The sequence below is a fragment of the Oratosquilla oratoria genome, chromosome 1 (assembly GCF_046742065.1).
Source record: "Oratosquilla oratoria isolate Oo_2021 chromosome 1, ASM4674206v1, whole genome shotgun sequence".
In the NCBI taxonomy this organism is placed as follows: domain Eukaryota; kingdom Metazoa; phylum Arthropoda; class Malacostraca; order Stomatopoda; family Squillidae; genus Oratosquilla; species Oratosquilla oratoria.
Window position 1 is genome coordinate 80,312,009 of NC_134777.1, and position 14,867 is coordinate 80,326,875.

At 38.0% G+C, this 14,867-nt stretch overlaps 1 protein-coding gene across 2 annotated transcripts in view; it reads right to left on the minus strand.

Annotated features, from left to right (window-relative positions):
• The window catches only part of LOC143018029 (putative cytochrome P450 6a13), a 130,995-nt gene that overhangs the window by 60,267 nt on the left and 55,861 nt on the right, over positions 1 to 14,867 (minus strand). For both annotated transcript variants that reach the window (XM_076173188.1, XM_076173104.1), the window contains 3 exons: positions 11,101 to 11,509; positions 10,168 to 10,353; positions 9,906 to 10,005 (listed from right to left, as the gene is read on the minus strand). In XM_076173188.1, coding sequence (XP_076029303.1) covers positions 9,906 to 10,005; positions 10,168 to 10,353; positions 11,101 to 11,435 — 621 coding nt within the window. In that variant the 5' untranslated portion in view covers positions 11,436 to 11,509. The remainder of the gene's footprint in view (positions 1 to 9,905; positions 10,006 to 10,167; positions 10,354 to 11,100; positions 11,510 to 14,867) is intronic.

A 14,867-nucleotide genomic window follows, 5' to 3' on the forward strand; every position in this document is an offset into this window, starting at 1 on the left:
TTTTCTCACAAATTTTGGCTATAGTGCTTGTTAGTGATACTGGCCTATAGCTTGTGGGTTCTTCCTTGTTTTCTCCTTTATATATTGGTACAATGTTAGCATTTTTCTAGTCATTAGATATCTTTCCTTCTTTGAGTGAGGTATTTATTATGATGTGTATTTTGTCCGTTAGTTCTTCTTTGCATTCCTTTAGAATCCAATTTGCAATACCATCCGGGCCATGTGATTTTCTGACGTCCAGTTTTGATAGGTGTTCTGATATTTCTTTTTGTGATGTTGTAAACTCACTCATGTGGGGAGATTGCTTGTTATTATCTTCATCCCGATTTTGTATTTTCTCTCTGTGAAGACAGATTTAAAGTGGTTGTTCATGACTTCGGCCATCTCTAATTCTTCTGTGTATTCTATATTTCCTTCGCGTAGTTTCACCATTTCCTGTTTGGTTTTAAGTTTACCATTCACACACCGATAGAATAGCTTGGGTTGATCTTTGCATTTATCTATAATATCCTTCTCATGGTTCCTTTTTTCCTCTCTTCTCACATTAACATACTCATTTCTATAGTTTATATAAATTTGCCATTTGCTTTGTTTTTTGTCTTTTCTCCAACTTTTCCAAGCTTTGTCCCTTCTGTCTTTTGCCTCACTGCATCTTTTGTTGAACCAACATTTAATGTACTCTCTCGCTTTTGTCTTGGTACATGCCTGTTTACCCCTTTATTGTAATTATCCATCAATATATTCCATTTCTTTTCCACTGTTGTCTCTTCCACATAGAATTTTTCCCAGTTTGTATTCTGGAAGAATATCTTTAGTTTTGCAAAGTCCGTTTTGTTGTACATAATCAATCTTCTTTTCCTATGCTTTTCATTCCTTTCTATGTCTATTTCTTCCTTAAGTACAGTTTCGATGAGTATATGGTCACTCTTTCCAATTGGTGTCTTGTAATGGATTTTGTCCACTATTTCAGGTTCTGTTGTAAATATTAAATCTAGTTTCAATGGCTCTTCATTGTTTCCATACCTTGTGTTTTCACTGACCCATTGGGGCATTGTGTACTCCATGGTATTTACCTAGTTGTATTTACCTAGTTGTATTTTGCGGGAAGGGGAGCTATGCTCGTGTTGTCCCGCCTTTGTATCTTGCAGTGTCTAGTTTGTTTTTAAACTCATGAATGGTTTTTGCGCATACTATTTCATTGTCCAGTTTGTTCCAAGTGTCCAAAACTCTATGAGGAAAACTGTTTTTCTTCAGTTCTCTTCTATAGCTATGTTTTTTTATTTTCTTTCCATGTCCTCTTGTGTTTCTTTTGTCCCAGTTAAGTAAGTTCTCACTATCGAGTACCTCTGTGCCTTTCATGATTCTGTAGATGGTCAATAGGTCACCTCTCTCTCTTCTTTGCTCCAGTGTCGGTAACTCCAGTTTAGCCAATCTCTCTTTGTATGATAGGTTTGCAAGTGCAGGTGCCATTTTTGTAGCTGCTCTTTGGATTCTTTCTATTTTCTTTATATTCTTTTTGGTACTGGGGGACCACAATGTCGCTGCATACTCTAATCTAGGCCTTATCAATGTAACCAATATTTTTTTCATCATGTCTTCGTCCAAGTATGTAAACGCCACTTTTATTGATCTTAGCAAATTGTAAGTCTCCCCGACAATTTTGTTAATCTGTATATCATAGGACAAGTCGTTCGTGATAATTACTCCCAAATCTTTTTCGGATCCTACTTTCTTTACTTCTTTGGTTCCAATTGTATATTTTCCTGATATTCTGTTTTTGCTTTTTCCAAACTCCATTATGCTACACTTCTTAGTATTAAAGTCCACTTCCCATTTCTGACTCCAGTTCCATACCCTATTTAGGTCTTCTTGCAGTGCTTCACAGTCCTCATCAGTTTCTATTTTCCTTAGCAGTTTGGCGTCATCGGCAAAGAAGCTCATGTAGCAGTTCACGTCCTCATCCATGTCATTCATATAGATAGCAAACATTATTGGTGCCAGCACAGATCCTTGAAGGAGTGATTGTGCAGGCAGAAACATGGAACATAAGAGAAGAAGAAAGGAGTTTGAATGTGTTTGAGATGAGGTGTCTCAGAAGTATGATAGGGGTTACTAGGCTGGATAGACTGAGAAATGAGGAGGTGAGGAGGGGAACGTGGGTGGTAAGAGAGTTGGGAGATAGGGTGGATAGAAGAGTATTAGGATGGTTTGAACAAATGGAAAGAATGAGTGAAGAAAGACTAGTAAAAGAGGTGTGGAAGGCAGATGTGGAGGGAGTGAATATGAGGGGGCAACCTAGGATGAGATGGATGGATGTGGTGAAAGGGGCTTTGGGAAAGAGGGGAATGTCTGTTGAAGAAGGACGGGAGAGGACAGAAGACAGGGGTGAATGGAAAATGGTTGTATATGGATGATGTTGTGATGCATGAGGTGGAATGGGTGGGATGGGGGGTGAGGTAGTAGGTGTGAGAAAAATTTGATGGAGCCCAAAGGGATTTCTCCCCGTCTTCTCCTTTTCTGTATGAGGGAACGGAGAGAGGGGGCCCCCAATTTAATGAAGCGGCCTTGCTGTGGATGTGCTGTGTCTTGTGACACTGCTTCTGACCCAGGGCAGTGGACAAGATACAGGGATGACCCATCATCCAGGAGGTGCCAAGATAAGAGGGAGGGTAGAGGGTGGAGGGGAGTGGAGTGTATTGGTGATGGAATGGGTGGGAATGGTTTTTATGCCTTTGTTTTTTGGCTACCTTCTTTGTAAGGGGAAAAAGCCTTGGTATATGTATGTACTTGTTAGGGACACTGGTCTATAATTTGTTGGGTCTTCCTTATTTCCCCCCTTATATACTGGCAATATATTGGCATTTTTCCAGTCTCCTGGTAATTTTCCGTCTTTGAATGAGCATTCAACTATTTTGTATATTTTTCCTGTTAGTTCATCTATGCATTCCTTTAGTATCCAGTTTGCAACTACGTCCAGGCCATGTGATTTGTTAATATCAAGCTTTAATATTTGATTCCTTATTTCATTCTGAATAATATTTAATTCCTTCATTGGAGGAAATCTTACTTCATTTCTTTGATCACAGTTTTGTAGATTTTTTTTCTCTTTGGTGAATACAGATTTGAAATGTTTGTTCATAATATCTACCATTTCTATATCTTCTGTGTATTCTCTGTTACCTTGACATAATTTAAATATTTCCTGTTTATTTCTTAGTTTGCCATTTACATATCTATAAAATAATTTGGGTTGATCTTTACATTTGTCTATTATGTCCTTTTCATAATTTCTTTTTTCTTCCCTACGTATTTTTACATATTCATTTCTTAGTTTGGTGTATATTTTCCATTTCTCATTTTTTTTTTTTTTTTCATCTTTTCCAGGCTTTATCTCTTCTGTCTTCTGCCTCACTGCACTTTTCATTATACCAAGATTTTATGTATACTCTTTCCTGTTTTTGTCTTGGTACATAATTGTCCACTCCTTCATTACAGATTTCCTTCCAAATTGTCCATTTCTCTTCCACCTTTGTTTCTTCATTATTAAATTGTTCCCAATTTGCTTCTTGAAAGAGTGTATTGAGAAGAGCGTAGAGGAAAGGGAGGCTTTTTGGGTAGATTTAAATGAATGCTTAGAGGGATTAGGGAGAAATGTCAATGTAGTTGTATTGGTGACCTTAATGCTAGGGTAGGAAATGAACCAATAGACGGAGCGATTGGGAAGTATGGAGTTCTTGGTAATAGTGGAGAATTGAGGGTGGAGATGTGTCTCGAAAGAGAGTTGAGGAAGGCAAATACAGTGCTTAGGAAGAAAGTCAAGCATAAGTACACATGGGAGGGGGTGGTGGATGGAAGGGTGGCAGATAGAGCGTTAATGAACAATATAGTGGTGACCAGGAGTATGGTAGGAAGAGTTAAGGATGTACATATTCTAAGGGGAGAGAGTGGGGGAATATCAGATCATTTTCTGTTGGAAGGTAAATTGAGGGTGGAGAATAGGTACAGAAAAAGGAAAAGGGCAGAAGGTAGAGAGGTACTTTGGGAGAACTGCTTAAATGAGAAAGAAAATGAGAAGGAGTATAAGAAGAAGCTGAGAGAGGAGTGGGAGGGAGTGAAGGATAGAGTAGAGCTAGGAGTGGAAGAGGAATTGGGATGGTGCAAGGAGGGAGTCATAAGGTGTGCAAAGATGGTATGTGGAACAAGGAGGGCGGGATGAAATAGCAGGAAGGGTAAAGAGAAGGGAAATCAAGCATAAGACAAAGGAGGCAAAGAAGAGAGCACATGTGAAATGGGGTAAGGGTATGACAGAAAATTTTGAAAGTAATAAAAAGATATTTTGGAAAGAAATTAAGAGAGGAAGAGGAGACAAATCAAATAGAGAAGAAAAGGTAAACGGTGCAGATGGAGAGATGATAATGGAAGAGAAGGCAGTGAGAGGAAGGTGCGCAGAGTATTTCAGGGAGTTGCTAAATGTGAGGGAGGATAGGGAGGGAAAGGTAGTTGCAGTGGGAAGCACTAAGAGAAGTGATGAGTGAGGAAAATGTAGGAGAAATAGGGAAAGATGAAGTGAATGCACCTGGGTTGGATGGATGCCATGCAGAATGTCTGAAAAAAGGAGGAAAAGTTGAGGTGGACTGGCTGGTGAGGTTATTTAATGTTTGTTTAAGAGAGGGTAGAGTGCCGGAGGACTGGAGGAGTGCCTGTATAATTCCACTTTACAAGGGAAAGGGGGACAAGTGTGAGTGTAGTAGTTTCAGAGGGATAAGCTTGTTGGGTGTAGTTGGGAAGGCTTATGGAAAGGTCTTGATTGAGAGGATTAGAAGAACAGAGGGAGTAATTGGTGAGGAACAGTGTGGTTTTAGGACAGGTAGGGGTTGTGTCGATCAGATTTTTGTATTAAGACAGATATGTGAGAAAGCTATAGGAAAAGGTAAGGATGTTTTTGGGCTTTTATGAATTTGGAAAAGGTTAATGACAGGGTAGACAGGAAAGCACTGTGGTAGGTTTTGCAGATATATGGGATAGGAGGAAAGCTGTTAAGAGCAGTCAAAAGATTTTATGATGGTAGCAGAGCTTGTGTTGGGATCAGAAATGGAGAGAGTGAGTGGTTTGAGTATAACTTTGTGGGACTTTGTCAGGGATGTGTTATATTGCCCTGGCTGTTCAATCTATACATGGATGGGGTGGTGCAAGAGGTGAATGCAAGGGTGGTAGGTCAGGTGTTGGAGACGGTTAAAGAAAATGGAGAAAAATGGGAAATAAGCCAGTTGTTGTTTGTTGATGACACTGCACTTGTAGCAGGATCAGAGGAAGGATTGAGGAAGTTAGTGACAGAGTTTGAGAAGGTGTGTGAAAGAAGGAAGCGGAGGATAAATGTGGGCAAAAGTAAGGTGATGAGATGTACAAGGGGAGAGAGTGGCAGCAGGCTGGAAGTGAGTATTAAGGGAAAGAGACTGGAGGAAGTGGATAGTTTTAGATACTTGGGTATGAATGTGGCAGGAAAGGGAGGAGTGGAGGTGGAAAGTAGAATGTAGATTGAGAGAAGCAAGTAAATGTCTTGGTGGATTAAAAAGTGTAATGAGGAATAGATATTTGGGAATGGATGCTAAGAGGAGACTGTATGAAGGAGTGATTGTGCCAACTGCACTGTATGGGGCAGAAACATGGAACATAAGAGAGGAAGAGAGGAGTTTGAATGTGTTTGAGATGAAATGTCTGAGGAGTATGATAGGGGTTACTAGGCTAGATAGAGTGAGAAATAAGGAGATGAGGAGGAGAACAGGGGTGGAAAGGGAGTTGGGAGATAGGGTTGATGAAAGAGTATTAGGATGGTTTGGATACATGGAAAAAATGAGTGAAGAAAGATTAGTAAAAGAAGTGTGGAAAGCAGAGGTGGAAGGAGCGAATATGAGGGGGCATCCTAGGATAAGATGGATGGATGGGGTAAAAGGGGCAAAACAAAAGAGAAGAATGTCTGTTGAGGAAGGATGGGAGAGGACAGAAGATGGGGTGAATGGAGTGGGGTTGTGTATAGATGATGCTGGGGTGAATGGAGTGGGGTTGTGTATAGATGATGCTGTGATGCATGTGGTGGGGGGATAGGGGCTGAAGGAGTATGTATGAGAAAAAAATTGATGCAGCCCAAAGGGATTTCTCCTGTCTTCTCCTTTTCTGCATGAGGGGACGAGAGGGTGGTGGGGGGGTCGCCGAATTAATGCTGTGGATGTGCTGTGTCTTGTGACACTGCTTCTGACCTAGATATGGACCAAAAGGTCTCCTGTCAGCATGCTCCGCCTTCTGACCCAGGGCAGTGGACAGGATGCAAGGATGACCCGTCATCCAGGAGGTGCCAAGATGTGAGAAAGGGAAGAGGGTGGAGGGGAGTGCAGTATGTAGGGGGTGGAATGGGTGGGAGTGGTTTCTATGCCTTTTTCTTTTTGGCTACCTCCCATGTAAGGATGAAAAACCCTTTGGTATATGTATGATGTATGTATGCTTCTTGAAAGAATTTTCTAAGTTTCTCAAAATCTGTTTTGTTATACATTAGTCTTCCTTTTCTGTGTTTTTCATTTATTTCTATATTTGTTTCTTCACTTAATTCTAGTTCTAGTAGTATGTGATCACTTTTTCCAATTCGTGTCTTGTATTCAATTTTATCCACAATTTCAGGTTTTGATGTGAATATCAAATCAAATCTTGAGAGCTCATTGTTATTTCTATATCTGGTGTTTTCCTTGAACCATTGCGTCAAAGTGTAGTCAATGGTCATTTCCAGTAATATGTTTCTCCCATAATTACCAGATTTCCTTCTTTCTTTTGTATTTCATTTAGTGTTTTTCTTGTGTCTTCCAGCATTTTGGAGTGTTCACTTTCATTCCATGCATGAGTTTTAGGCGGGACATAAATCACTGCATACTTTCTATTTTTCATATCTCTATCCTTAACTCTTATCATGATCAACTTCACATTGTTCTCTACTTCTGTGATTTTTGTTACATTTAGGCCATTCTTGGTTAGCAATATGACTCCTCCACCCTGCTTTGTTTCTCTATTTCCAAACCAACAATTATATAATCCTTTCAATTTTGTCTCCACAATCCCCATTATATCTGGTTTTTCTTGTTCCAGATAGTCATTCAATTAATCTATTCCTGATATCAATCCGTCTATGTTGGTATATGTTACCTTTAATTTTTTTTCTTTTCTGCCTTTTCTTCTTGCTCCTGCATTTCCTTTTCCCTTATGTACCATTTCCTCAGTCTCAAGTCCATCACTCTCCAAAAAAATTCCTTCCTTTCATTCTCAGTTCTTTTCTCATTCTTTTCCTTAGCTTCCTCTTTTAGTGTAATTTCTTTCTCTTTCTCCTCATCACTCAGTTCCTTTTTTACCCATAATTTTTTGTAGTTATTACTTTTTGCTAGTCTTCCTGTATTTGTTAATATTTCTTCCGCTATCCTCTGTGAATCAAGTTTTATTTTGAGAGGTCTATTCTTCTCTTCAGAATATTTTCCCATCCTGTAAATTTTTTTTATTCCCTTTTCAAGTCCTTGTGCCTCCTACTGTATTTCTTTTAGTATTTCTGTCACTATATTCTTCTCCTCTTTTTCCTTTTGGAACCTTATTAGTCCATGTTTATCTTTGATACCATAGACTACTATACATTTTTTTTTTGTCTATTGTGTCTCTTACCCAATCTCTTTTTTCCTTTATTACTTCTATCCTAGTGTCCTTTGTACTTGTGTCCATTTGTTCTTTGACTATTTCTTTAAATAGTATTTTTTGGTTTTCTCTGTCTTCTTTCATTTGGTTATTAATTTCCATCATGTTTACTTTTTTATATTTTCTCCAACTTTGCCTGCCTCTATTAATATCTTCTCATTAACTTCCCTCATCAAAGTTTCATTTACATTTGTGTCATCATTTTTCATTTTTTCATTATAATTTTTTACTATAATAAGTTCCTTTTTCTTTTCTTCCATTTCCCTAATTACTATTGCAATTTCCTTCCTCAATTCACTCACTTCTTTGTATAATTGGTTATGTTCCCTTTTCCATTCAACAATTTCCCTTTTCATTTCAAGTATTTCTTGGTTTATTAGTATGCTTTTGAGGTCCATACCTCTTTCTGTTCTGAATCCATGGAATAATTCGTCTTCATATCTAGGACTATCAACATTGCAAATTTTTTCTAACCACTTACTCATATCTAATCTTCTTTTGGTTGTCTCAACATATGTCAGTTTATCATCCTTTTTATCCATTTCCCTTTTTTTTTTATTCTTGCTAAACTTAATCACTTTGCTACATCACGGTTCCATTCACCCTTTCCCCCCTTCCATCTGTTTACAACTTGGTAAAACGCCAATCTTTGGTCAATGAATTTCTAGATTTTAGTGTAAGCTTGTGGAGTGTTCTCAGGCACATCCGATTTGTTGACTGTCAGTGTATTTACCTAGTTGTATTTACCTAGTTGTATTTTGCGGGAAGGGGAGCTATGCTCGTGTTGTCCCGCCTTTGTATCTTGCAGTGTCTAGTTTGTTTTTAAACTCATGAATGGTTTTTGCGCATACTATTTCATTGTCCAGTTTGTTCCAAGTGTCCAAAACTCTATGAGGAAAACTGTTTTTCTTCAGTTCTCTTCTATAGCTATGTTTTTTTATTTTCTTTCCATGTCCTCTTGTGTTTCTTTTGTCCCAGTTAAGTAAGTTCTCACTATCGAGTACCTCTGTGCCTTTCATGATTCTGTAGATGGTCAATAGGTCACCTCTCTCTCTTCTTTGCTCCAGTGTCGGTAACTCCAGTTTAGCCAATCTCTCTTCGTATGATAGGTTTGCAAGTGCAGGTGCCATTTTTGTAGCTGCTCTTTGGATTCTTTCTATTTTCTTTATATTCTTTTTGGTACTGGGGGACCACAATGTCGCTGCATACTCTAATCTAGGCCTTATCAATGTAACCAATATTTTTTTCATCATGTCTTCGTCCAAGTATGTAAACGCCACTTTTATTGATCTTAGCAAGTTGTAAGTCTCCCCGACAATTTTGTTAATCTGTATATCATAGGACAAGTCGTTCGTGATAATTACTCCCAAATCTTTTTCGGATCCTACTTTCTTTACTTCTTTGGTTCCAATTGTATATTTTCCTGATATTCTGTTTTTGCTTTTTCCAAACTCCATTATGCTACACTTCTTAGTATTAAAGTCCACTTCCCATTTCTGACTCCAGTTCCATACCCTATTTAGGTCTTCTTGCAGTGCTTCACAGTCCTCATCAGTTTCTATTTTCCTTAGCAGTTTGGCGTCATCGGCAAAGAAGCTCATGTAGCAGTTCACGTCCTCATCCATGTCATTCATATAGATAGCAAACATTATTGGTGCCAGCACAGATCCTTGCGGTACTCCACTGATCACCTCTTTCCAGTCTGAATATTTTTCTCTGAGCACTACTCTCATCTTTCTACCAGTCAGAAAGTCCTCTATCCATTTTAGTAGGTTTCCCTGTATTCCTCCTATGTGTTCCAGTTTTTTTAGTAGTTTTCTGTGTGGTACTTTGTCAAAGGCTTTTTGCAAGTCTAGGAATGCACAATCAGCCCATCCATTTCTTTCTTGCACTATGTCTATTAGTCTTGAGTAAAAGCATATTAAGTTTGTGGAGCATGATCTTCCTTGTCTGAATCCGAATTGTCTTGGGTTTAATATGTCATTGTCTTCCAGATGTTTTACCCATCTATTCTTGATTATTTTCTCACAAATTTTGGCAATGGTGCTTGTTAGTGATACTGGCCTATAGTTGGTTGGTGTGTGTGTGTATGTATGTATGTAAATACAATTAAGAAAATTAGGAAAAAAAAGCAAGAGCAAAGAGAATAACAAATGAAAGCAGTAAATATAAGTACAACACATTACCTCTGCATTATTGAGTGAATCACTGTTGACCCCAAAAGCTATACTGGCAATTGTATCCATGGTAAACATTCCATACACCTCTTTCATCTCAAAGGAGGACCTGTAATATTAATTCACTGGATTTACTAATTCAATTAATTGGTAATATTAGTATGAAATTGCTTGCACTTTTCAATAAATGTGGAAAAATATAAAGTTTCACAAAATAGACAATTATTTCAAGCTAGAGAAAACTATGCACAAACAATAGATATCAATTAACCTTCCTGTCAATTCCTTGTCAAAATAGTTGACTAAGTTCTTGCTACATTCTTTCACTAAGGCCATGGTTTGTTTAATTTTCCCCGAACTGAAAGTTGGTGTCATGACAGAACGGACTGCCTTCCAAACAGAGCCCTTTAATCCCAGTAACATATGATCCATTACTGGCTCATTGAAGGTAAAAAAACTGTAAAAAGTAAAACCAGTTCTTAGTATATTTACACAAGTTTTGTTGAAGTAAGAGATGCAAGTTATTATTACATAAATATATGTCCATGTATCAATCAATTTGTTGCTCCAAGCCTCTCTTGCAAGAGACCCACAGCTCCTAAGTAACCAACAACACCCACCAGACTGACTTATCATTCCAGAAAGAAGTCTTGTTGTCTGGGTGTGGCTAGAGTAGGGCAGTGTAGGATAAGATATTCAATGTCTTTTGTATAATGGCTGCATCTTGTGTAGTTTGTTTCTGTGTTGGTATTGTCTTCGGCCTGGATCATCCTTAAACATAAGTGAGCTAGCGTGATTTTTGCTTCTCTTGGGGCTAATGTCTGGTGTGGTTTGATGGAGAAGGGTGTTTGGTGGTTAGTTTTGGAGTGATTATTTTGTAATATGAGTATAAACATGTTTTTGTATAGGTGTACTGTGTGGTACAAATGGGAGTTTGTTGGTTGTGCTTGTGAGATGTATGAGTACAGCTGAGGGCTCTTATATAAAGCTGTGTCAATCATTCTCATGGACTGTTCTTTGATAAATTCAATACAACTCCGAGAAGAACAATGAACTTCAGAAATTTGTTTCCTAATAGGAGGGTAAAACTAGAACATAGTTTTAAGGGTCAGGTCTTTCAATAGTTACATTAGAAAACTTGTCTAAATATAGGAATCAAAAAGCAAATCAAGGCTTCTACTGAAACAATTCCAAGTATTCTTACCTCCTGTCTGTAAAATGGTCAAAGTCTTTGACCATAATATGTTTGAGCATCTCTAGGTCACCCACCATCAAGACAGGCTTCGTGAACTCATAAAAACCACAGTACTTTTTTCCCCCATACTTGGTGTAGAGCATCTGGTCAAACTCAGCCATGGAGAGTGTAGGCCTCAAGCGAGGGTATATATTGCCAAGGATCCATATGGGCTTGGGGCCTGGCACTCCCTGTCGTTCCCAATGCCTGTAGGCTTGCTGAAGATACAGAAGAAGAAGAGTACACAGAACTAGTCCCAAGTAGAGGAGAGGTGCGCAGAGCCAATTGAGGAGAGACGGCAACATCGTCACTGTGATGGCTGGTAGTAGTGAGTTGTAGATGAGCAGAATTGTGAATTGACATCAAGATAGTGTGAGCTCTGAAAACGGAAAAAATATACATATATATTCATATGTTTAGCCTTAAATAAATCACAAAATATATGTGTGTCTATATATATATATACATATATACACACACACACATATATACATATATATATATGTATATACACATATATACCAGTGGTGGGCACCGATAGATTTTGCGATAAAGCGATAATGTAAAGCGATAAATTAGTCCTATAACGATAAAGCGATAAATTTCCAAGATACCTTAAAGCGATAAGCGATAAATCCTGCGATAAATACAAAAATACTCAATTTTTGCTACTTATCCAATAAAAACCTCTTTTTTTTACACTTAAAACACCATATCTGTTTGCCGCGTAACAATGAGCCTGTAACCTCCTGCCGTAACGGTTTTTCTTCTTCTACTTTATCGTTGGATTTATCGCAGGAAATTTGAAAGCGATAAATATAAGAGATAATTTTTTTCCGGTTAAAGCGATATTATCACTTTACTTATCGCAATGCCCACCACTGATACACACACACACACACACATATATATATATATATATATATATATATATATATGTATATATATATATATATATTATATATATATATATATATATATATATACATATATATATATATATATATATATATATACATATATATATATATATATATATATATATGTATATATATATATATATACAGGAGTCCCTCAAATAACGCAGATTCAAATAACACGGATTCAATCATACGCTGATTTTATTTCAAAACCATCTCAAATGTAGAGAACCGTTTTAAAATTCGCGCAGAGTCGGGCACGCATACGCACACACGCGGCAACATCGCAAACATTTGTGGTGACTGCTTTCTATTTTACCATATACAGTCAATCCTCATATACTGTAATGCAGTCATTGCGTACACTGGGAACTGCTCAAACAAGGGTGTGGGGCGAGGGGATAGCCGTGGGTGGCTGCCTGCAGTTACGTGTCAATCTACGGGTACTGATGCAGGAGGGAGGGAGGGGAGGAGAGGGGGAGTAGGGGGTGGTAGGGGGGTAGCCAACAAGCTTTAGCTTGTCGCTTCCACCACCTACGCCGTGCTATCGTAACATTTTACCGCCCTAGCCTGTTGAAGTGTAATGTTTCTTCCGTTTGGAACACAACTAATAAGTCTGATAATGACTGCGCTTGTCGTGTCTTAATTTCTCTTATGAGGTTCCTGTTGTTACTGGCGGTGGTGGTTTGGGAGATCAAAAACAGTATACACGGTTACACACATGTAGGCACGCACACGTAGACACGTGTTAGACAACCAGTGTATGCTGTGAATGCGCGTGCGTGTACACACAAATACGAACACAGACACACGCACGTACATGCTTACTTGTACATGTGAACGCAGACACATACACACACACACACACACACACTTCAATGAACGGACGGCTTAGAAGACGTTCTGAAGAAAATTGAAGTATTGTGGATCCCAACGCAAAGAGAAGTGCCTATTGTATTTACAGGGTGGGGGGGAAATTGCTCGTGAGGTAGTAGGAAAGTAGGGAAAGAGGAGAAGGGGAGGGAAATGGAAGGAAATGAGGAAGGAGTAGACTTGGCCCCCCGACGACGATGAAATGTCTAATAAAAATGTAAAGATTAGAAGTATAGATAAGAGCAATACAGTAGAAAGTGATGAGAATATTTTCCAGGGATTTAAAGAGGGTGGGGGGGGGACACAAACTGACAAGACTAGAAGAGAAGGTCGATAAGATGATCGAGGACTTGGAGCGTAGGTTCGGTCATGTTAACAATATTCTACAAAGGGTAGAAAAATTGGAAGAACTAGAGAAGGCGAACAAAAACTTAACTGATGAAATAGAAAACCTGAAAAGACAGTTACAAGAAGTAAAGGTGGAGAATGAGGAATTGAAGAGGAATAGTAAAGAAAACAGAGAGGGATGGAAGTCGATAAAAGAAAACAGTAAAGTTGCATTTACTGATATAATTAAACAGCAAATGAGAGAACAAACTGAAGACTCAGTTATTAAAGTGATGAGGCAGAAGGAGAATATAGTAAGAGAATTAGCTGACAAAAAGAAATGTATAATTATATTAGGAATGGAAGAGAAATATAACCCAGATAGAACCTCAAGAACCAATGAGGAAAATGAAAAAGTAAGCAGTTTACTAAAACTAGTTCAGGAAGATGAACCAGAAATTATGAAGGAAATTGAGGAAAAATTCAGGCTCGGAAAGTATAGTACAGATAAGACCAGACCAATTAAGATTAAATTCAGGTCACAAACGACGCCAGAGAATATCTTATCCAAAACAGGGAAACTAGCAACAAGTGATCAATATAAAAAGGTATGGATAAAAATGGAAATGAATAAAGAGGAAAGAGAGGAAGAAAAGCAGAAAAGACTTGAAGCTAAGAAAAAAAACGAGAGCAGAACGGAGTCAGAGAAAGAGATTCTATTGGAGAGTAGTGAATATGAAACTAAGGCAGTTCGACATACAAGAGAAAAACAAAAGGGAAACAGAGAACACAATGGAAGTGGCAGAAAACTAAGAGCGTCTTACACAAATATAGATGGATTGATAACAGGATTGAATGAACTGAATGATTATTTGAAAGAAAAAGAACCGGACATAATGGGAATTGTAGAAACAAAATTAAAAGGCCCACTACCACCCAACAGTGTAGGACATGATGCATATAATTATTGGATTAGAAACAGAGAAAAAAAACAAGGGGGTGGAGTTATGTTCCTGACTAAGAAGGATATAAACGTGAAAATGTCATATATGGAAAGAATACAGTAGAGATGATTATGATAGAAGTGGAAGACAGAGATAAGAAGAGCAGAAAATTTGTGATCAATTATGTGCCTCCGAAAACAGCCTCATGGGAGGAGAGTGAACATAAAAGTATGTTAGAGGACACAAAGATAGCATTAACTAAAATAATGGAAGACGGAGGAAGAATAGTTATGATGGGCGACTTTAATTGCAAAGAAATCTGCTGGGAAGAAATGACAGTAAAGAGTGGTGATGACTCATGGGGAAATGCTCTACTTGAGATGATTACTGACCATACAATGACACAATGGATACAAGAGAACACTAGGTATAGAAATGAAGAAGAACCATCGAGGCTAGACTTAATAATTACATCTGAACCTAGAATAGTGGACAAGATTGAATATAAAACACCAATAGGTAAAAGTGACCACATATTGATTGAACTGGAACTTAATGAAGAAAAATATATGAAAAGAAATGAACAATATAGAAAAGGAAGAATGATGTATGAAAAAACAAACTTTGATAAAATAAGAGAATTCTTCCAACAAGAAAACTGGGAAGAAATATA